At 46.0% G+C, this 21,935-nt stretch overlaps 1 protein-coding gene across 1 annotated transcript in view; it reads left to right on the top strand.

Moving 5' to 3' along the window:
• Positions 1 to 21,935, top strand: part of NUBP2 (NUBP iron-sulfur cluster assembly factor 2, cytosolic) — a 34,057-nt gene that overhangs the window by 4,717 nt on the left and 7,405 nt on the right. Inside the window, exons 3-6 of the mRNA XM_078778953.1 lie at positions 13,014 to 13,212; positions 17,258 to 17,412; positions 18,079 to 18,189; positions 21,552 to 21,621. Coding sequence (XP_078635079.1) covers positions 13,014 to 13,212; positions 17,258 to 17,412; positions 18,079 to 18,189; positions 21,552 to 21,621 — 535 coding nt within the window. The remainder of the gene's footprint in view (positions 1 to 13,013; positions 13,213 to 17,257; positions 17,413 to 18,078; positions 18,190 to 21,551; positions 21,622 to 21,935) is intronic.

Genomic DNA, 21,935 nt, shown 5'->3' with positions numbered 1-21,935 from the left:
AGTATCCATTGAATTGGGAAAGGAGGCTGAATGTGAGGGGTCGTTTGTTATTCCTTTTGACGGAAAGAATTACAGGGTGTTTTATATGACAAACGAACCCCGTTGTTTTGTATGCAAAGCGAAGGATCACAGGAGAGCAGACTGCCCCACCATCATTAAAGAGGTTGCAGCTCCTCAACGTCCAGATCAGCCTCGAGAGGATCCCAGCGTCACTGTAGGTAACCTAAGAGAGGCGGTTGCTCCTTTGTGCTCGAGGGCAGTGGACCCTCAAGAAAGTTCTATACCAGCTTCTCATCCCAACTCTTCTGCTGCCATAAATCAATGGCAGGCAGTGGGAGTAGGGAAGGCAAAGAGAGCACAGAAGAGGAAATCAGAACCCGCAGAGGATGGGACCACGGAACACCCTGGTACAATTGAGGATGACACGGGAAGTAATGTGTCAAAGGGATTTGTAAAGCCTAGTATTCTGAAGGAGAAAAGAGTGGTAACCCAATCTGAAGAAATGGAAGAAGAAGAAGAAGAGGAAACTATTCATCAAACGACAGGATATGGAGAGTCTTCTCTCTCAGATCCACCCAAAGACAGTTTGAAGAATGAACAGGAAGGGAGACCGTCAGGTAGTAAACCCAGCACGGAAAAGACAAACAACCTAGAGGTATCTGACTTGACAGGGCCAAATGATACTGTGATGTTGGCTCCTGAGAAAATGCATCCAATAATAACAACTGCAACGAAGCTTCAAAATAAACCAGGGATTGAAACATCTACAAGAGCAGTTCTGAACCGAAGGATTAACACCGAAGTTTCAAAGGATTCTGAAGTAGCATTCATCGGTGGGACAGACAGAGAGATACCAGACACACAAGCATCAATAAAGTTGCTGGCACTGACCGACATCTCAGGTGATGTCACTTCACTCACTGTTGGCGCAGAAAGGGGAATAGTTGAGCACATCTCTATTTTACGACCCCAAAAGGTTGGATCTCCTATACCAACTGAGGAGGAGGCATCCATTCCCACAGGTGTAGCAACGTCCGCCGCATCAGAGCGAAAGGAGCGTTCCTCTGCGCCAGAAGATTATGCCAAGTCAGCCTTGAGAGACGACATGGCAGAAGACTTGACACATTGTACAAGTACACCAAAGGAGAAGGATCTTGAACCTCCAGACAGCGATGATGAGGAAAGTATTGGTGATGGGGAAGACTATCAAGGGTCACTGACTGGTTTAGAGACAGACCTACCGGCAGGACGCCATTCCTGCATTCCCAGCCAGGAGATACTCGAGTTCCTGGAACAAAGCTTGCATAGCAGGAAGAAAGTGGAAAATGCGCTGAAACGGTGGAAAGATTATGACTTGCTAGTGCATTCCTTGTATGCACTAAGGAGAGAGGGACATAAAACAAGGACTTCAGGCTCGGCCGAACAAGCCCGAGTCAGGAAGTTTCTAGCAAAGTTGTTGAGTTACGGGCCTGAATATAAATTCGTTTAGGAGGATGAATTTCACAGAAACAAAACTCTCAATACAATAATGACATCAAACTTACGAATAGGATCATTGAATGTCAATGGCTGTAAGGATGCATTCCGTGTGCACCAGGTATTGTCATTCTGTGTGAAGGAAAAACTTGAAGTAACCTTTTTGCAGGAAACCCACACGACCCTAGAGGCTGCATCCCGATGGGAAAACCAATGGGAAGGCTTGGCCTTTTTCAGTCACCTAACGGACACATCTTGTGGAGTGGCTACCCTCTTTTCACCAAAGAGGAAACCTGAAATACTTGTCGTAAAGGAAGCCAGTGTGGGGCGGTTGCTACATATAAAAGCAAAGTTTGAAGAATTTGTTGTCAATTTCGTCAACATTTATGCACCTTGTGTAGGAGTTGCAAGGGGGATTTTCTTCAACCGGTTGCAGAGATTCATGCTCACCTTGCCTGGTGAAGAGTGTGTAATTCTTGGAGGAGACTTTAATTGCACTCTAAACCCCTCCCTTGATCGAATAGGTCAGGAGCCGCATAATCCCTCTGTAAGAATATTACAACAAACCACAACACTGTTAAACTTGAGGGATACTTGGCACATACAACACCCCACAGACAGAACATTCACGTATACGAGTATCAGAGGTGGTCATATATCACAATCCCGGCTCGATAGAATTTACGTGTCTCACCGTTGGTGTAAGAGTGTCAGTGACTCCGGCATAAAAGTTGCCCATTTCACAGATCACAACTTGGCCTGGATTAAGTTTTCCCTGGCGGAAACAAGGCGAGGCCCTGGCTTGTGGCACCTGAACAATGCTTTAAGTCAGGATGAAGCCTTTTTGTCAATCTTTTTGAATTTTTGGCAAGCCTGGAGGAATAAAAAAGGAGATTTTTGCTCACTTGGATTCTGGTGGGATGTAGGCAAGGTACGATTGAAATTGCTGTGTCAGGAATACTCGTATGGATCGAGCAAAACACTTGGGTTAGGGATCAAAAGACTGGAAGAGGAACTGCTGCACCTTGAGAAGCACCTGGCCACACTTACCTCTACTGAACTGCAGGCATACCAAGAAAAAAAGAGCACCCTTAAAGCATGTAGTCGTGTGAAGGCACGAGGGGCATATGTGCGCTCTCGTTTGCAGTTTATTTCTGAGGATGAATATGTCCTGAATTATCTCAAAGGGGTGGAAAAACGCAAAGGTCAATTCAGGGCTATAGCGAGTGTTCTCGCAGAAGATGGTCTCTTGCTCAATGGCTCTGAGGGTGTTCAAAAACGAATTAGAGCCTTTTACGCTCAGCTGTATTCGGGTAAGAGCACAGATGCAGGTGCAGGTGGCACTTTGTGGAGTAGTCTTCCTGAAGCCTCTGTAGAAGACCGGGAGCAGCTGGAGACTCCAGTATCTCTGGAAGAATTGAAAACCGCCCTGCACAGCCTATCAAGAGATAAAGCCCCTGGCATGGATGGCTTATCATGTGAATTCTATACAAAAGTATGGGACTTGGTTGGACCTGATTACCTAAGCGTAGCTCAGGAAGCATGTGATACAGGTATAATGCCCCTTTCTTGGCGTCGAGCGATGCTGGTCTTGATTCCCAAGGAGGGTGACTTGAGAGACTTGAAGAATTACCGCCCTGTGTCTCTGCTGTGTGTGGATTATAAGGTCATGGCTAAAATGTTGTCACTCCGTCTCGGACCAGTCCTGACAAAATTAGTCAGCCCGGACCAATCTTATGCCATTCCAGGCAGGACAATACATGACAACATATCCCTTGTCAGAGACCTGATACAGTATGCGGACATGACTCGGACTCAAGTCGGATTTCTTTCCTTGGATCAGGAGAAAGCCTTTGACCAGATGAACCATGAGTATCTGTTTGAAACCTTGCTAACATTTGGGTTGGGGAGGAGATTTGTAGGCATGATTCAGACGTTGTACATGTCGGCAGAATGCCTAGTCAAAGTCAACGGTTTCTTGCTCGCGCCCTTTCCATTTGAGAGAGGAATAAGACAAGGATGTCCCCTGTCCGGCCAATTATATTCCCTATGTATCGAACCCTTCCTTTGTTTGATGAGAAGAAGGCTAACTGGCATTGTGGTGCCACACAACAGGGTCAACCTCAAACTTTCTGCATATGCAGATGATGTTCTCGTGTTTGCCAGTAATGCAAGGGATATGCAAATAGTTTATGATTGTCAGCAGGTCTATTCAGCAGCATCGTCTGCTACAATCAATTGGAGGAAAAGCTCGGGGCTTCTAATTGGACAAATGCAGGTAAAGGAGTTACCAACACTTTTTCAGAAATTGACCTGGAGTCGCAATGAGCTCAAATATTTGGGGGTGCACTTATCCACTTCCCATGGGTCCTCACCACTCATTAACTGGAACACTTTAGGGGACAAGATCGAAGCAAAGTTGAGAGACTGGAGTGGACTACTAAAAGTCCTGTCTCTGAGGGGAAAAACACTCCTTATTAAACGGTTTATAATTCCGAAGTTAGTATTCAGGCTCTCTTGCATAAGCACTCCAGAGGAGTTTCTGGTTAAGATGCAGAGGAAGCTACTGGACTACTTTTGGAATGGTAAACACTGGGTTTCCCTGGGCATTCTGAGCTTGCCTTTTTCAGAAGGTGGACAGTCTTTTCCCTGCCTTCGAAGCCACTACCACGCATCCAGGCTGAAGACCATACAACGTTACCTACATGTGAACCCTGCACCGCAATGGTGCTCACTGGCATCATACTTCTTCAGCAAAGTGCTCAATCTTGGGTACAAAAGGAATCTTTTCATCATTACATCTCGGAGCCTGTCTAGTGCTACATTGCCTCCTTTTTATCAAGAAATGCTGAAGGCTTGGAATGTAGTCGACGTACAAAGAACAGTTCCTTATCTAGGCAAGGACCTGTTAGAAGAACCGCTCATTCTCAACCCTCTTCTACAGGGCCCAACTCTGGCTTCCTTTTCAGTAAGAAGGAGCCTCTTAGCTGGTAGCATATCCACAGTGGGAGACCTTCTGAACGATGGTAAGAGAACGCTTTTACCCAAGGAACTCGCAGCGAAAATGGGCCTGAGGACAATCAGGATCCCCTCCAGGATACTTGAAGAGGTCAAAAGCTCCTTGCCTCCCGATTGTCTGGAATATCTAGAGAATCCCAAAGAGGGTGATGGATCTGGACAGATGTCCATCGGTAACTCCATGGATTTTAAAATCCGACCACGATGTTGCGAGCTCTCTCAGCCAATACCTGCAAACAATATGAGTAAGACCCCTGGCACAGTGGAAATGTCGTTCTGTGGGCTATCAAGGAAAAATATATACCTGCTAGTGATCCACTCGCTCCATTATATAGCTCTTGCAACCCGACTGGATACTCCCTGGCGTGAGATTCTTCCACTTCCTTCGACTGTTCATCCACGTTGGGATTCACTCTATCTCTACCCAACGCCAAGAATGATGGCAGACTTAAGTTGGAGGTTGCTACATGGTGCACTGAGCTCTGGATCTATGATGCGGCACTTCACTAACGTCTCAGAGGATTGCTGCTTTTGTGGTGAAAGGGAAACTATATTTCACATATACCTTCAATGCCACCGTCTTGAACCAGTGTTCTTACTGATGAAAAATCTTCTCTTGCGCTTCTGGCTTCACTTCTCTCCAACACTTTTTATCATCGGGCACCCGGTAAAGAAACTAAGCAAGTCACGAGATCTCCTTGTTAACTTTATTTTAGCCTGTGCAAAAATGGCAATATATAAAACCAGGAAGGCAAAAATTGAGAAAGATGTGGTGGAACACAGTTCTGTATGTCTGAAGGGCTTAATACGCTCACGCATTATTTCGGAGTACAAGGCGGCAGAATATAGTAACACTGTTCAAAAGTTTAAGGAAACCTGGACTATAAATGATGCACTTTGTACGGTCTCCCCACAAGATATTTTGCTCTTATTTGTATAAATGTGTTATTTGGCATTCTTTTTGGTGTTCTTTGGCGTTCTTTTTTTTTGGTGTTCTTTGGCGTTCTTTTACCTTCCCCTTATCTGTCTTGGTAGTGCTTTCTCTTCAAAATGCTCTACCTTGTCTACTGTAGTTCAAACCATGGACTTGCAGAGATGAGGAATTGAGCGACATTAAACTGGGAACATATGTTTGCCTGAGCTTGCATGAGCTCTGAACGCAAATCTCTGTAACCTTTCCAACAAAAGCACTACTACTACTACTACTACTTATACGACTATTACTTCCATAATGCCCCCAAGGTTTCCCACTGAATGGGTTCGGACGGGGAAAGTTTTGGGTCCAAGGAATGGCCAGGCCTCAAACTGGATGGCCAGGCCTGCCGTTCAACTGAGGGTGGTGGTGTTAACTCACTTACCCCTCTGAAAAGACATGGTGGCATCTTTAACGGCCACCAACTCGTGCTAGTGGACAGCACGCCCAGTTTCATGTCAATCGGGTGGATGGCACACTTTGTAATGTGACTCCAATCTGGCAAATTGTAGTCTGGTCACAAATCAAACCCAAACTAGCCACCTCAAAAGTAAGCCAGATACCTCTGCACCATCCTGGTGGACAGGCACTTTATACCAGTAGCCATACAAAACTGCACCATTTAGGTAAGACCAGGGATTTATTGCTCTGATGAAGGGCTAATGACAGAAACCTCAGCTTCACTATGCTCCCTACGGTGGTTAACATACCCTTCATCAACTTTTTGTTGATTAAGCATGTTGTTCAAACTGTCTGCTACCCTGGACTGACGATCGCCTCAGAGTCTTACATTCCTCTCTCCAATCCAATTTTAATGAAATTTTAAAATGTCATATGTTTAAGGTAAACAATCGCAATAAGACACCAACCTCTGTGTATATAACAAGAAGCTTGCTTGTTCATTTGGTGGCCATGACATGCAGGTCATGTCGTGAGCGTTAATTTATAACTTTACAACATGTCGTGAGCGTCAGTGGAAATGTGACAAATTAAATGCTCTGTGAATGATCGCTTTTTATTAAGTAGCCCCTTGCAAAATGAAACTTCTTAAAAGTAAAAGGGCACTCGTAGAGCGCATAGTCTTGCTTCGCACATTCATTCTGAACGAAAAATACCGTCGTTAACTGAACACGCTACAATTATGGCCCACTGCTATTATGGCCCATATATCCATATCATCCTTGCACCATTTTGTCACAGTTTCTTGGTATAGTTGTGACATCATAACATTAATTCTTCACTCACATCGGGCCGTTGATTCGATATATGAAGTTTCAGATTTTTTGGATAAGGTTTTCAATTCCCACTTCACCGATGATATCATTGTTATCACCCTATAAACCCCATGTGAGTTGATGCCATATGCCAAGTTTTGATATTTTTTGTTGAGTGGTTTTGGAGAAAATGATGTCCAAATTTTTTTTTTAATCCAATATGGCTACCATACCATGTGACATATGACGCCAGAGTTAGCAATAAAATATCCGTGGGGAGACCCTCCTATGTTTAAAGTTTGGCATCGATCGGAGAAGCTGTTGCGGAGAAAAGTATTTTAAAAGTGAAAATATATAGATGTGGACACACACACACACACACACACACACACACACACACACACACACACACACACACACACACACACACACACACACACACACACACACTACACATAAACACACATACACACACACACATACACACACATTACACACACATGCACACACACACGGGCATTGCAATAGTGCACCCCTTCGGCGATGCGAGACAAATTTATGTGTTTTTATGTATCATAAACATGAGAAGGGGAGAGTGGAAGGCGAGCAGGTAGAAAATGCAATGATCATGTGTCATGTCATCATCATCATGTCATCATCATGTGAGCATGTGTCATCTATCTGTATATATACAGGGTGTTTCAAAAACAGCGATACAACTTTAAACGTTTATTTACAAAGAAATGGAAACCTCAGGAACGTAAACCAAACATTTCTTGAAAGCTTATGACATGGTATTTTCTATCACTGATTGCTATTGCTGTAAATCCCTGCGAGAGTTGGTGAGAGTCCAAGGTCTGAAATAGCCATTTATCGAAAATCCTTGTAATTGACATTCTCGATGTGTGCCTCTCCGCGGTTCAGACAGGTATTGATCCTGACGCCAAAGTTCTGTCCAACTTTCCTGTAGGTCTCATGTGGAGGTAGTCTGACAGTGGTAGTCTGGAGGTAGTCTGACACCTCCTGCTTCAGATCATCCAGTGTGGCAGGGCAGTAGACATAGACAGAGCGGTACCCAGGGCAACGAGGCGGTTTCTGAAGAGCTGCTGGAGGAAAGTGATGGTGTCACCAGCTGTATGCGGGGGTGCACCATCCTGCATAAACCAGGTCATGCTGAGCTGGTTTGGGGTGACCTTTTGGGCTAGATCATTATGGAACCTCTGGATCACGGCCCGGTAGCGCTCACCGTTGATTGTCACCATCCTGCTGTTGTCATTCTCAAACCAGTAAGGCCCGAGCATTCCCCATCTGGCATTGGAGGTGCAGAAGCATGTGACCTTAGGCCCTTTCAGGTACCTCTCAGTGATCTCCTCAGGTGGTTCTGCCCCCCAGAAAATGTTGTTGTGGTTGTTGAGTTAGTCTCATACCACAGAGCCATCACTTTTGTCCTCTGCTACACTGTCAATGATATATTTGAGCTACGGAGCTAGAAATCCCAGGGAACAAATACCACGATAACACCACCAAACCCTGAAAAGGAAAACGGTATAGGTCAAAAAACAAAGAAATGGCAGGAAGTCAAAGTTGTATCAATCTTTTTGAAACACCCTGTACTGTAGTTGTAGTTTTTATCCGGTTGCCTGTCCATCGATAAAATCCGGTAGTTGCCTCACCGGTAGTCACCGCATCATATTGCATACCGTTGGAATCCACTTGGCAAATGGAGATGCAATAAAACATTTTCAAACCTGCAGGGTAGAGTTTTCAGTGTGGGGGGGGGGGGGGGGAAGACCCCAATTCTCCCTAGGTAAATGTGTATTGTATAGCGTTATATAAAAGAACAACTTGTATAAAAGAAGAATATAAAAGAACAAATATATATATACTAGCAGAAGTACCCGGCATTGCCGGGCGGGGGAGGGGAGGGGAGGGGAGAAGAGGGGGAGGGGGAGAAGAGGGGGGGATGGGAGGGGATGGGAGGGGGTGGGAGGGGAACGGGGGGGAGTGGGAGAGGGAAGAAGAGGGGGGGATGGGGAGGGGGAGGGATGGGAGGGGGAGGGGAGGAGGGAGGGGAAGGGGGGAGGGTGGGAGGGGAGAGGGGAGAAGAGGGGGGATGGGGAGGGTGAGGGATGGGAGGGGGGAGGGACCCGGCAGAAGTACCCGGCATTGCCGGGCAGGGGAGGGGAGGGGAGAAGGGTGGGGGAGGGGAGAAGGGGAGGGGGTAGGGTGGAGAGGGACGGAGGGGGGAGGGGGAAAAGGGAGGGGGAGGGGGAAAGGGAGGGGGAGGGGGAGGGGTATGGTGGAGGGGGAGGACGGAGGGGGAAGGGGGAGGGAAGGGGAGGGCCAGTCAACAATGACGTTGCAGTTCTCATGGTCGGAGAGCAGCACAACAATCGTGACATAGTCCTGCATATTCGCAACAGCACGAAGCGGATTTTGGAGACTCACCGATCCTGTGACGTCCTCCAGTACCGGCGTTGCCGGGCGGGGGAAGGGAGACCCGTACATTCCCAACCCGTACATTCGCCCTCTCGACTCAAGCTCACTCGGACAAAAGCCTCGCACAAATTACACCGTGAAGGCCCAATGGTCATGTCTATGCCACAAATCACGGGCGCACTGAATTGAAAATATATAGAACGCTCATACTCCGTGAAAAGTGAAGCCGCCGTGTCGCCATCTTGGTCAGCACGACTCGACCAACTCGCTTCGCGGATCTCGTTTTGTGCGGCAATAAACTGCTCCAATCGGTTATGGAAGGGTTGTGGAAAGACGTTTCACAGCTGTTTCAAAGACATTTAATTCATATCGCACAAAATCGATACAAAACACGATCGCATAAAAGGTGAAAAAACGTGTGACGTGTGACGGGATGGAACATCACGTGATCGCTCTGAGCGAATCAGCGAGCTGCTCTGGAACCGGCTGAGATTAGCGGGTACTTCGCTGAAATGCACTGAGGTAAATATGAATAAACAAGTACAAAAAGTTTTAATTAAAACAAAAGCCGCGTCGATGTTACACAATGCCTAGATGCAGCTGTGCCTATAACGTCGATGTTATAGGCACAGGACATTCCTATTGATTCGATTACTTGATGTTATTTTTGTGCAAAGTGAAAATATATCTCGGCAATTTCCTGTGTGTGGCGACGAATTTTTAATATATCTCGCCATTTTCCCGTCTGTTATTTCAGGCGGTGTATGACTGACCATGCTGCTATTTAAAAAAAAAAAATCTCGGCAATTTCCCGTGTGTGGCGACACGTGAACGAAGCTATGCTCCTCTCCACATTATTGTGACGACGTATAAATTAAATATTTCATCGTGACGATTGTCATCAAATGGACGAATTTTTAATATATCTCGGCATTTTCCCGTCTCTTATTTCGGGCGGTGTATGACTGAGCATGCCGCGATTTAAACAAAATATATATATCTCGGCATTTTCCCGTCTGTTATTTCGCGCGGTGTATGACTGACCATGCCGCGATTTAAAAAAAAAAATCTCAATGGACTTGAAGTTACAGGCCTTTGAGAATTCATTTCGTTCTATAAAGGGCAACTTTCATCGGATTTTCTTCCCGTTTTTTTTCAACCGAGTCTAAAACTATGTTAGCGACTGTGAAAAATGAAATGATATATCGAATTTGATTTGAAATAAAACTGTGTGAGAGAGGAAGACACCACGGGCCTACAAAACAGGCCTCAAAGCTATGCGAGTTAATAAAATGGTGGATATTTGTTTATATGAAGCCTCTCCCAAAATGGGTGGAGCTATGGTTCCCAGAATGGGCGGAGCTTCGAGGTTTTGTCTTCTCTGCAAGAACAACAAGAAGAAGAAGAACAAGAGGAAGAAGAACAACAACAACAGCAGAGGGCACTCTATGAGCAGCGTCTGCGACGTGGCTAAAAAGATGGATCTCGTCAAATATGGTCTCGGCCATGTTCGTCCCAGGCTCAATGGCTATGTCTATGCCAAATATCAAGTACGTGAGCCTCTCCGTTTGGGAGTCTGTCAGTAACATTACACACACACACACACACACACACACACACACACACACACACACACACACACACACACACACACAAACTGTGTTTTATAGATATAGATAATGATTGTATATATTGTATTAATTGTTACATTATTATAGTATTGCTTTTCGAATTATACATAGTACCTGGCTTTCTTTTTCTAAACTTTAAATTCCTTCCACACAATGTGCCCCTGCTAGTATTTAATAATTGTGTATTTCTCAAACTGAAATACGCCTCCTTAGAATACGTTAACCAGAATTATTTGAGGAGACGCTCGACATGAAATTGTAATGAAAACACATTATTGTACTTTGAATGGTTGAAGCAACGAATTGACCTTTGATCTCGAGACCGGAATTCAAGGTCTTGCTATTAATCTATATATATAAAACACTGTGTGTGTGTGTGTGTGTGTGTGTGTGTGTGTGTGTGTGTGTGTGTGTGTGTGTGTGTGTGTGTGTGTGTGTGTGTGTGTGTGTGTGTGTAATGTTACCGATAGACTCCGAAACGGAGAGGCTCACGTGCTTGATATTTGGCATAGACATGGCCATTGAGCCTGGGACGAACATGGCCGAGACCATATTTGACGAGATCCATATTTTTTATTCATATTTACCTCAGCGCATTTCAGCGAAGTACCCGCTAATCTCAGCCAGTGCCAGAACAGCTCGCTGATTCGCTCAGAGCGATCATGTGATGTTCCATCCCGTCACACGTCACACGTTTGCACGTAATTCAGGGCGAAAAGCCATTGCGTTTTTTCACCTTTATGCGACCGTGTTTTGTCACGATTTTGTGCGATATGAATTAAATTTTAATTCATATTTCGTGTTTACGAATTCGAATACAAAGGATTTCCCCTTTCGATTTCGAATACGAATCGAATACGAGCTTGAGTCGAGAGGGCGAATGTACGGGTTGGGAATGTGCGGGTCTCCCTTCCCCCGCCCGGCAACGCCGGTACTGGAGGACGTGGGTCACAGGATCGGTGAGTCTCCAAAATCCGCTTCGTGCTCTTTCGAAGATGCAGGACGATGTCGCGATTGTTGTGCTGCTCTCCGACTATGAGAACTGCAACGTCATTGTTGACTGGCCCTCCCCCTTCCCCCTCCCCCGTCCGTCCTCCCCCCCTCCCCCGTCCGTCCTCCCCTCCCTTCCCCCTCCATCCTCCCCCTCCCTCCCCCCTCTGCCCTACCCCTTCTCCCCTCTCCCCTCCCCCCCACCACTCCTTTTCCCCCTCCCTTCCCCCCCCTCCCCTCCCACCCTCCCCTCCCCCCTCCCCTCCTTCCAACCTCCCCTCCCCCTCCCCTACCCCCTCCCCCCTCCCACTCCCATCCCTCCCCCCTCCCAACCCTCCCCCTCCCCAATCCCCCCACCCCTCCCCCTCCCACCCCTCAACCTCCCATCCCTCACCCTCCACTCCCCCCTCCCATCCCTCACCCTCCCCCCTCCCATCCCTCCCCCTCCCCCTCCCCCTCCCATCCCTCACCCTCCCCCCTCACATCCCTCCCCCTCCACCCCTCCCCCTCCCCCTACCCCCTCCCCCTCCCCCTCCCATCCCTCACCCTCCCCCCTCCCATCCCTCACCCTCCCCCCGCCCCTCCCCCTCCCACCCCCTCACCCTCCCATCCCTCACCCTCCCCTCCCCCCGCCCCTCCCCCTCCTCCTCCCATCCCTCACCCTCCCCCCTCCCATCCCTCACCCTCCCCCCTCCCCCTGCCCCTCCCTCCCCCTCCCCCTGCCCCTCCCTCCCCCTCCCCCTGCCCCTCCCTCCCCCCTCCCCCTTCCCCATCCCCCTCCCTCCCCCTCCCCCTCCTCCTCCCCCTCCCCCTCCCCCCCCGCCCCTCCCTTCCCACCCCTCACCCTCCCATCCCTCACCCTCCCTCCTCCCCTACCCTCCCCCTCCCATCCCTCCCCCCTCCCACATCCCTCACCCTCCCATACCTCACCCTCCCCCTCCCACTCCCATCCCTCACCCTCCCCCCTCCCATCCCTCACCCTCCCCCCTCCCATCCCTCACCCTCCCCCCTCCCCCTCCCATCCCTCACCCTCCATCTCCCCATCCCCCCCTCTTCTCCCCTCTCCCCCTCCCCCTCCCCCTCTTCTCCACCTCTCCCCCTCCCCCTCCCCCTCTTCTCCCCTCCCCCCCTCTTCTCCCCTCCCCCTCCCCCCTCCCCCCTCCCCCCTCCCCTCCCCGCCCGGCAATGCCGGGTACTTCTGCTAGTACATGATATTTGTTTGAGAGGCTTATCTCAGATCCCAGTCATAGCTTTGTATTTTTCTTCTTGTAGGTGGGTCTACTTGATGCAGACTTGTGTGGACCAAGTATTCCACTGATGATTGGTGCACATGGGAAAAATGTTCAACGTGGGCCCGATGGCTGGCTCCCTGTGCGAGCCGGCCCCTCTGCCTCATTGTCCCTCATGTCTGTGGCTTTTCTGCTCAGCAACAAGGATGATGCTATTGTGTGGAGAGGCCCAAAGAAAACAGGTGACTACTGACTACTTTAAACACTGTTGACAATGTTCTCAAACTTACAATTTATTTCTATCATACATGGAGTTATTACTGCTGTAGGTTCTTTCTTTTTCCCCCTCGTTTCTTTCTTTTTTATATACAAGATCGAGCTCGTGTAAGAGCAAACATTAATCACAAAAACAAAAAAACGGACACAAAAAACTTATAATAAAGGGAGTGGGAGACAATATGGGGAGGGAGAGGGAGGCACACAAGTACAACAGCAGAGAACAGGGACATCGGGAGATCTGTGGGAGGGAGAGGGTTTGGGGGGAGGAGGCATGGGAAGGGGGGAGGGGGGAGTGGGAGAGGTATAAAACACATGGACACTGCTAGGATTTCCAGGAAAGAAGTCGGTATTTCAAAAAAGTGGATCTGGTGTGAATTAACGGGGGTAGAAAAGATCAAGGTTTTGGATGGGGGAAGATAAGAGATGGTGGTGAACAGCTGTTTTAAAGACCTGGAGGGAGGAGTGGGATTGAAGAGAGTGAGGAAGTTTGTTCCAGAGGCAGGAGAAAAGAGGAATGAAAGAGTGAAGGTGAGCAGAGAGTCTTGATTTTGGCAGTTTCACCAGAAGAGGGTTGCTGGCAGATATTGTGCGACCTGTAGGAATATTTGGGGGACAGAGCACAGACAGAGCTGGGGGAGCTAGGTCGGCGAGGAGTCGGTAGAAGACAGAAAGACCACCAACCTGCCTGCGGTGAGAAAGTGAAAGGCCCTCAGAGTTAGCTTCATTGCGGGAGATTCCAATGATCCTGAAAGCTTTGGTTTCAACAGCATGAAGCCGAGCTAGGTGTGAGGCAGGATCACCAGCCCAGAGGGGAGAGCAGTATTCCATTGAGCTGCGGATGAAAGCCTTGTAAGTGGTGAGGAGCTCAGGTGTGCCAAGGAAGGACTTCGCACGACGGAGGATGCCCACTCGGCGACTGGCTTTGGAGGCCAGCTTGGAAATGTGGTTTTCCCAGGAAAGATTATGGCAGATAGTGAGACTCAAACGCTTGAGTGACAGACCTTCTTGGAGAGGATTGCTGAGAAAGTAGATGGAAGGGTTGACCAGTCGGTCTTTTCGGAGAGACATAGTGAGAGTGTGAGATTTGTCAGGATTGAAAGACATGTTCCACATGTTTGACCAGTCTGTGATTTTGTCCAGGTCTACAGAGAGTGAGGAGGCTGCAGACTGCCGATCTGAGGGATAAGGTATGGGGCGGCATAGAGTGGAGTCATCAGCAAGGAGATAGAGAGGATTTTCCAGAGAGTTGGAGAGATCATTGATGAAGACCAGAAAAAGCACAGGGCCCAGAATACTGCCTTGTGGAACTCCAGCCTGAATAGGAAGCGGAGATGAGAGAAATCCATTCAGGGCCACACGTTGACTACAACCAGAGAGGACGTCTGCAAGCCATGCGTGGAGATTTCCATGGATACCATAGGAGGAGAGTTTGGTGAGCAGAGCTGGGTGCCAGACCGTATCGAAGGCATGTGATATGTCAAGGGAGACAGCTCTGATTTCCTGTTTGGCATTGAGGACCTCCATCCATTGTTGAGACAGCAGAAGCAGCATGTCCAGAGTAGAATGACCTGGTCTGAATCCAAATTGATGATCCGAGATCAAGCCATTGGAGAAGAGAAAGAATTTGATGTCAGATGCGATGATTGATTCCATGACCTTGCTGATAATTGGGAGCAGGCTGATTGGTCTGTAGTTTCAAGGATCTGTTTTCGCATATTTTTGTGTGAAGCGGTAATGTTGGCTGATTTCCAAGCAGATGGCCGATGACCTTGAGCAAAAGAGAGGGTGAAGAGAACAGAGAGAGGGTGTTAAAGAGCGGCAGAGCAGGATTTTAGGACCCGTGGGCTGATGCCGCCTGGTCCAGTTGCAGAATCAGAGTCGAGGTTTGACAGAATCTTCTCCACCTGTCAGGAGAGAAGGACACAGAGTCCAGGAACAGATGGGTTCGACTGGGTAAGGTGGGTACAGAGAGAGATGGGTTCGGGACACAATAATTTGAGGGAAACACAGAGTTGAGGCATTCGGCTTTGTCACGTTCGGTGTCAACTGTGTAGCCATTTGAGGTAAGGGAGGGTATGGAGGGGGAACAAACACCAGAAACGGATTGACCAGACACCACCAGGATTTGGAAGAGGGAGACAGGTTTGAGAGTTCAGTCTTGACAGTAGAGAGATAGTGCTTGCTGGCTCTGCTGATGGTAGACACACACTTGTTCCGAGCTTAGTGAAAGGAAATGAGATTGCCTTCCGTTGGATTTGCCTTCCATGAGGAGAAGACAAATTGTTTCATGGCAACTGCCTCACTACAAGCTTCAGTGTACCATGGGTGGGAGGAAGGGTATGACAACTGACGACGAGATGGGATAAATCTGTGCATGAGAGAGAGCAGTTTACTTTAGAAGAATTCCCAGGAAGAGTTTATGTCAAAGAGGCAGTAGAGATGGGAGACCAGTCCTGAAGAGAGATGGCTGCTTGCACTCCCTGCCAATCTGTTTGAGTGAAATGCCAGACTCGTCGGTGCTAAGGAGGCTCTCGGAGAATGGCCAGAGAGATGTCCACATTCATTTTATTTATTTTCAAAAACAAAGCTTGTAATAAAGCAATTCATTTGGGATAAAAAGATGTTCAATCAAACAAAGACAATACAATGTTACAAAAATGACTTTGCGGTTAATGATGAGTTCATTATTAATTAGTTATCTCATAATGAATGTTGGCGTAAGTGTTTTGTAATCCCAGTAACAACGACCAGGATCTTGTGTATAGGAAGATCCTTTATGCCTTCGTCCCTGTATCTGTATCTTTCTCCTCTCTAATTAGCACTCAGAATTGTTCCCCATTGTTATTTCTATCCTTGCGCAAATGCGTCAAATTGGCAGTACTGTGTGTGCGAGCCTCATAAGTTCTGTCGACATGGCGTGTCCACGCAGGCGAATTGGGACATGGCTCTGTTGACATGCCAGTGCCACGTGAGTGACTTGGTCCCCACGGGGGTGCATGCATGACCCCCATGGGGCAGAGGGCTAACTCGCAGCAGTGAGTAACTCACAATTAACTCGCAGGCTAAGACTCTCAGTCTGCAGCTCCCTTTCCCACTTCTGACACAACTAGAGAGTTCTTAAAACACTTAAGTTCATTAATCAATAAATCAAAAATAGCCTTTGCAGCCAAATCACCTGGTCATTGGCATGTCCAAATATCAGCTTCCTAACTCAAAAGGTGCCTGAGTTAATGGTCAGAAGAGAAATGAAATTAAATTAATTAAATAACTCCTCAATTAATTGATTAATCAAAAAACAAAAAAATACCGTTTTTGACAAAGGTCTTGCTCACTATTGTGCCAAAATTTCATTCCTAGCTCAAAGGATGGCTGAGATATCGCCCGGACAAACAAACAAACAAACAAACAAAAAATAAACCGGAGTAAAACTGAGTACTCCCCTTCAGTGTGCGTCATCGCCAGGCCCCCTTTGGTGCCCGGCGATGTTGTCATGCAGCGCCTGGAGATGGAATAGGAAAGGAGCGGTGTACAACATGAATACCAATCGCAAAACACATGTTTGAATGCAGATCACCCTTAAACATGGCTAACTTGCACGTGGGCAAAATGGTTGAATGCTGCTACTTGCATATGCTTTAACATACTGCATTAAAGGTAACTAGTAAAATGCTGGATAAGGATCCGAGGCTGCTTTTTAAAAAGAGTATAGTATGCTTTGCTGTATTCTGGTCAAATTCAAAATTGATGTCCTAATATGCAGGGAAAGTCCACTATCGAACATCCATGAATAATGTGAAAAGATAGGACGCCCAGTTTAACGTCCATCTGGGGGATGGTGCACTTTGCCCTGTCTGCGAAGCATCATTCCGACAGTTTATATTCAAGTCAGGAATCGAACACAGGCTGGAAAGCTCAAAGTTAAGTTCACAAGGTACTTCTGTACCATCCTGTCATATTAGTCTTGTCTGCGGTGCAAAACTAATTGGATTTCTTGCTTCTGCCCCTCAGCTATGATCAAGCAGTTCTTGTCTGATGTTCAGTGGGGAGACCTTGACATCCTCATCGTGGACACCCCACCTGGCACTTCAGATGAGCACCTGGCTGTGCTGGAAGGTCTCCGTGGGCATCCTGTGTATAGTGCAGTTCTAGTTACCACCCCACAGGTGCCATGCCATAATCTGAGGCCTGTCAGTTGTTTAGTCTCATCTTTCCCTCTCCCTCCCATTGGATTACTTTTGGACACAAGTAAAGTTGTGGAAACATTGGTCAGAGCGGTTCTGGGATTCAAGAGTTAAAACCTTGATGTTGGACAATTTACAGCCAATAATATGGATGACCATCGAATTGGACAGTCACTAAACTGAAGGAATTATACAGCTCTCTCCCTCTCTCTCCCTCCCTCTCTCTCCCTCTCTCTCCCTCCCTCTCCCTCCCTCTCTCCCTCCCTTTCTTTCGTTCTCTCTCGCTACTTTGTAACATAGTTGAGGCTTTGCTTTAATTTGTAATTTTATTATGGTAATCTGCATATTATATCTTAAAAAGTGGTATGATTTAGACTCTCTCCATTTGTCAATTTGTCAGCCTAACTTGTACATAATAAGTACTTCATCCCAGCATGGCTTATTTTGGCATGTTATGAAATTAGCTGCGTTTAAATTACGAGCAAAAGTTACTTTTCCTGTATTTATAATGAATATAGTTTGTGGTTTCGATAATGAAGAGGCAATGTAATGAAGAAGGTTTATCAAATTTAAAGGGAATTATAAATTTCTTGTTGGATATACTTTGAGTCTTGGATAAAAAGATGGCCTTCTCTTTGCTGATGACAGGCCGTGTCTGTGGGTGATGTAAGAAGAGAGCTGACCTTCTGCCATAAGACAGGCACCAAGGTGTTAGGAATCGTGGAGAACATGAGTGGCTTTGTGTGCCCACACTGTGTGGTGAGGAGGTTATTGTCAACTTTGTGGTTGTTATTTAATCATAATTTCTATTTGACTTTGGCTGAATGTGAAATGCACTCTTTTGATGCCAGTGCTATGTCATTTGTCTGCTATGGCTTCTCTTCTCCATTATTGCCTACACCAATGGTTTCGTCGTTTCTGGAGATAAGGTTTTTGCTGCTGGTGCAGTGCCACCTCATTTATCAGGGCAATAAGATGGAATTTGGGCTGCCGCTAAGATGTGCCATGATAGAATTATGGCTTATCAGGGTCTTCCACTTTTAAAAATGTGCCATGGGACTTTTACTGTCCATAAGTGCATGCTAATAGATGGAACAACCAGCTTAACATTCCCTCTTATTGACGGCCTACTCTTTGAGGTAACACACTTCCTGCCAAGCAACAAAATTGCAAAAAGTGAATGCACATTAAGCAGGGGTTTGCTTACAAAGTACTTTTGAATACTGTATATTTGGCATACAAGTCGATACTTCTTTCTCTGGAAGTATGGGCCTCGACTTGGACTCAGAATTGATTTATCTATGGTTTAATAAAACACACTACAGAAATCATTTCCCTGAACATTTACCGATTGGGTGAGAAATTCATCGTTAATCCACTCACTGACGCATGCAAAATTATCCATTGAAGAACAAGCACACACTCACCAATTATGTTTGAACCATCATTCATTCATTCAATATTCATCCATTTTAATCCCAATCATATCTATCCATCCTTACTACCTCATCTCAAAATGTTTCCCGTAAAGTCGTGCAAGTCGTACACGGCAGCTTTTGAGTTGAAAGGAAATTTCGCTGAGGAAAATAGCAGAAATATGGCTGCGCACAGGAAATACGGTGTCCGAGAAAGAAATGAGACGTGTTCGGGGCTGGCGTAAAGCAAAGGACACATTGTGGACTATCAAGACAACCAAGAAGGCTAACGCGGCTGCAAAGCTGGGTGGACAAACATTGAGGATAAGTTGGAGGAATGTGTGCTGACTCAACTTGCTGCTTGTCGAGGACTTAACACTGTGCAGCTAACTGTGCACTGTGGACAGGCCAAACAATATACTGTACCTCTATATACAGTCATGTGAAAAAGTAAGTACACCCCATGTAAAGTTTTGACTTTTTCAACATATTTCAACATACAGCTATTTGATCTTCATTTCAACAATATTGATAGATAAAGGTGGTATAATATAACAAATATCATGAAACATTTACATTTTGTAGTCCAGTGTATAATTTAAATAAACATAAATGCAAATTTCGCATGTGGAAAAAGTAAGTACACCCCTACATTTATCACCACTTCAAATACCTAAAATTAGAATCAGGTGCACCAGCTCAGGTGCAAATGATTAGAACATCGTTAGAGAGGATCTTGGAGGAACCTGTCTTATTTAAACCACAGACATTTAGTTTGGTTTGCTCTTTGTTGTTGAAGTGTGTGGCATCACCATGCCTAGATCAAAAGAGCTCTCTGAGGCCTTCAGAAAGAAGGTTATAGATGCCTACGAGTCTGGGAAGGGATTTTAAAAGATCTCCAAACAATTTGAGATCAACCATTCGACTGTCCGGAAGATCATCTACAAGTGGAGAAGATTCCAAACAACTGCCAACTTGTTCAGGCCAGGCCGCCCCAGCAAGTTCAGCCCGAGAGCAGACCACAAGATGCTGAAAGAAGTCTCGAAGAACCCCAGAATGTCATCCCGGGACCTACAGGTAGCTCTTGCCACTGTTGATGTCAAAGTGCACGAGTCTACCGTTAGAAAGAGGCTGCACAAATTTGATCTACATGGGAGGTGTGCCAGGAGGAAACCTTTGCTGTCCAGAAAGAACATCAGGGCAAGACTAAAGTTTGCCAATGAACACCTAGGCAAAGACCAGCACTTCTGGAACAATGTGCTCTGGACAGATGAGTCAAAGGTAGAGCTATTTGGCCACAGTACCAGAAGACATGTTTGGCGAAAGCCAAAGACAGCATTTGACCACAAGAACCTGATTCCAACTGCAAAGCATGGTGGTGGAAATATTATGGTTTGGGGCAGCTTTGCTGCATCAGGGCCTGGGCAGCTCACCATCATATAATCCACTATGAATTCTTCATTGTACCAGAGGGTGCTTGAGGATAATGTGAGGCCATCTGTCGGAAAGTTGAAGCTGAACCGAAGGTGGACCTTGCAACATGACAATGATCCTAAACATACCAGTAAATCCACGAAGGAATGGCTGAAAAGAAAGAAATGGAGGGTTCTGGAATGGCCAAGTCAAAGCCTGGATCTAAATCCCATCGAGATGTTGTGGGGGGATTTGAAACGTGCTGTGCATACAAGAAACCCCTCAAACATCGCAAAGCTGAAAGAATTCTGCATGGAGGAATTGGAGGAGTGGGCAAAAATTTCCCCCAGTCGATGTCAGAGACTGGTAGACAGTTATAAGAAACGCCTACTTGAGGTTGCTTCTGCCAAATGCGGCAATACCACCTATTAGAGCAAAGGGTGTACTTACTTTTTCCACATGCGAAATTTGCATTTATGTCTATTTAATTTATACAATGGACTAGAAAATGTAAATGTTTCATGATATTTGTTATATTATATCACCTTTATCTATCAATATTGTTGAAATGAAGACCAAATAGCTGTAAGTTGAAATATGTGGAAAAAGTCAAAACTTTAAATGGGGTGTACTTACTTTTTCACGTGACTGTATATGATAGCAAACCTGTTGAAAAACTATTTACATTCCGAAATTATCCAAAAGATCGTCCCGCAAAGTAGTGCAAGTAATATACACAAAACAGCTCATTAATATTCATGGCGCGGCATAGGCAGCGATGCGTTATGACAGTGTCAGTGAGGAATTAACACCTATTCTGACTAACTGACAGTTTTGATGACTAATGTAGTTGATCAAACTTTGTATTATACTCCAAATCTAATTATCTATGAATGGAGGAAAGATAAAATGTAAAAATCAGCCACTTCTACTTGTACTCCACATTGACTTGTATGTTTAAAAATACGGTACTTTAGTCCATTGCTTAATTGATATTGAATTGACATTTGAATGCTCTCTGAGCTTGAACGATTGAGCCAGTTGCCCAGATCAGCTCCACAGCAGCAGAATTGTCTCTGGTAGTCCAAATAATCCATAGCTTCACAATCTTAAACCACAACCTGAAAACAAATAAATGACCAACAATTTATACACCGCATCATCACGCTATTAAAACACTTACATAGCTTTGATGCTTGTGTTTGTCACCCTGTGTAAATTGTCCTGAGAATGATTTTTCCATGTGAATAATCATGCAGGCATAAAATGATTGTTTTGTTTATTGGTGTGCAGGAATGCACAAACATTTTCTCCCAAGGAGGCGGCGAGAGTTTAGCCAAAGAATGTGACATTCGGTTTCTTGGTACGTTCCTGCCCCAAACTTTCATGTTAAAAGTATATACCACTTTATCCATGCTGAGATTAGTCACTGCCATAATATTATTTTACAACGTTTTTGTTTGACAACAACTTTGACAACAAGATAATTTGACAACAAGTTTGACAACGAATCTCGACTGCAGTCTTTTTGATGGTTTGCAGTGCCTTCAGAAAGTATTCACACCCCTTGACCTTTTCACATTATGCTGTTACATCCTGGATTTTAAATGGATTAAATTGAGATTTTTGTCACTGATCTATGCATATTAAATACGCTGTCATGTCAAAGTGGAATTT

The sequence above is a fragment of the Myxine glutinosa genome, chromosome 1 (genome assembly GCF_964187855.1).
Source record: "Myxine glutinosa chromosome 1, kmMyxGlut1.1, whole genome shotgun sequence".
In the NCBI taxonomy this organism is placed as follows: domain Eukaryota; kingdom Metazoa; phylum Chordata; class Myxini; order Myxiniformes; family Myxinidae; genus Myxine; species Myxine glutinosa.
This window is presented reverse-complemented; position numbering and strand designations above follow the sequence as displayed.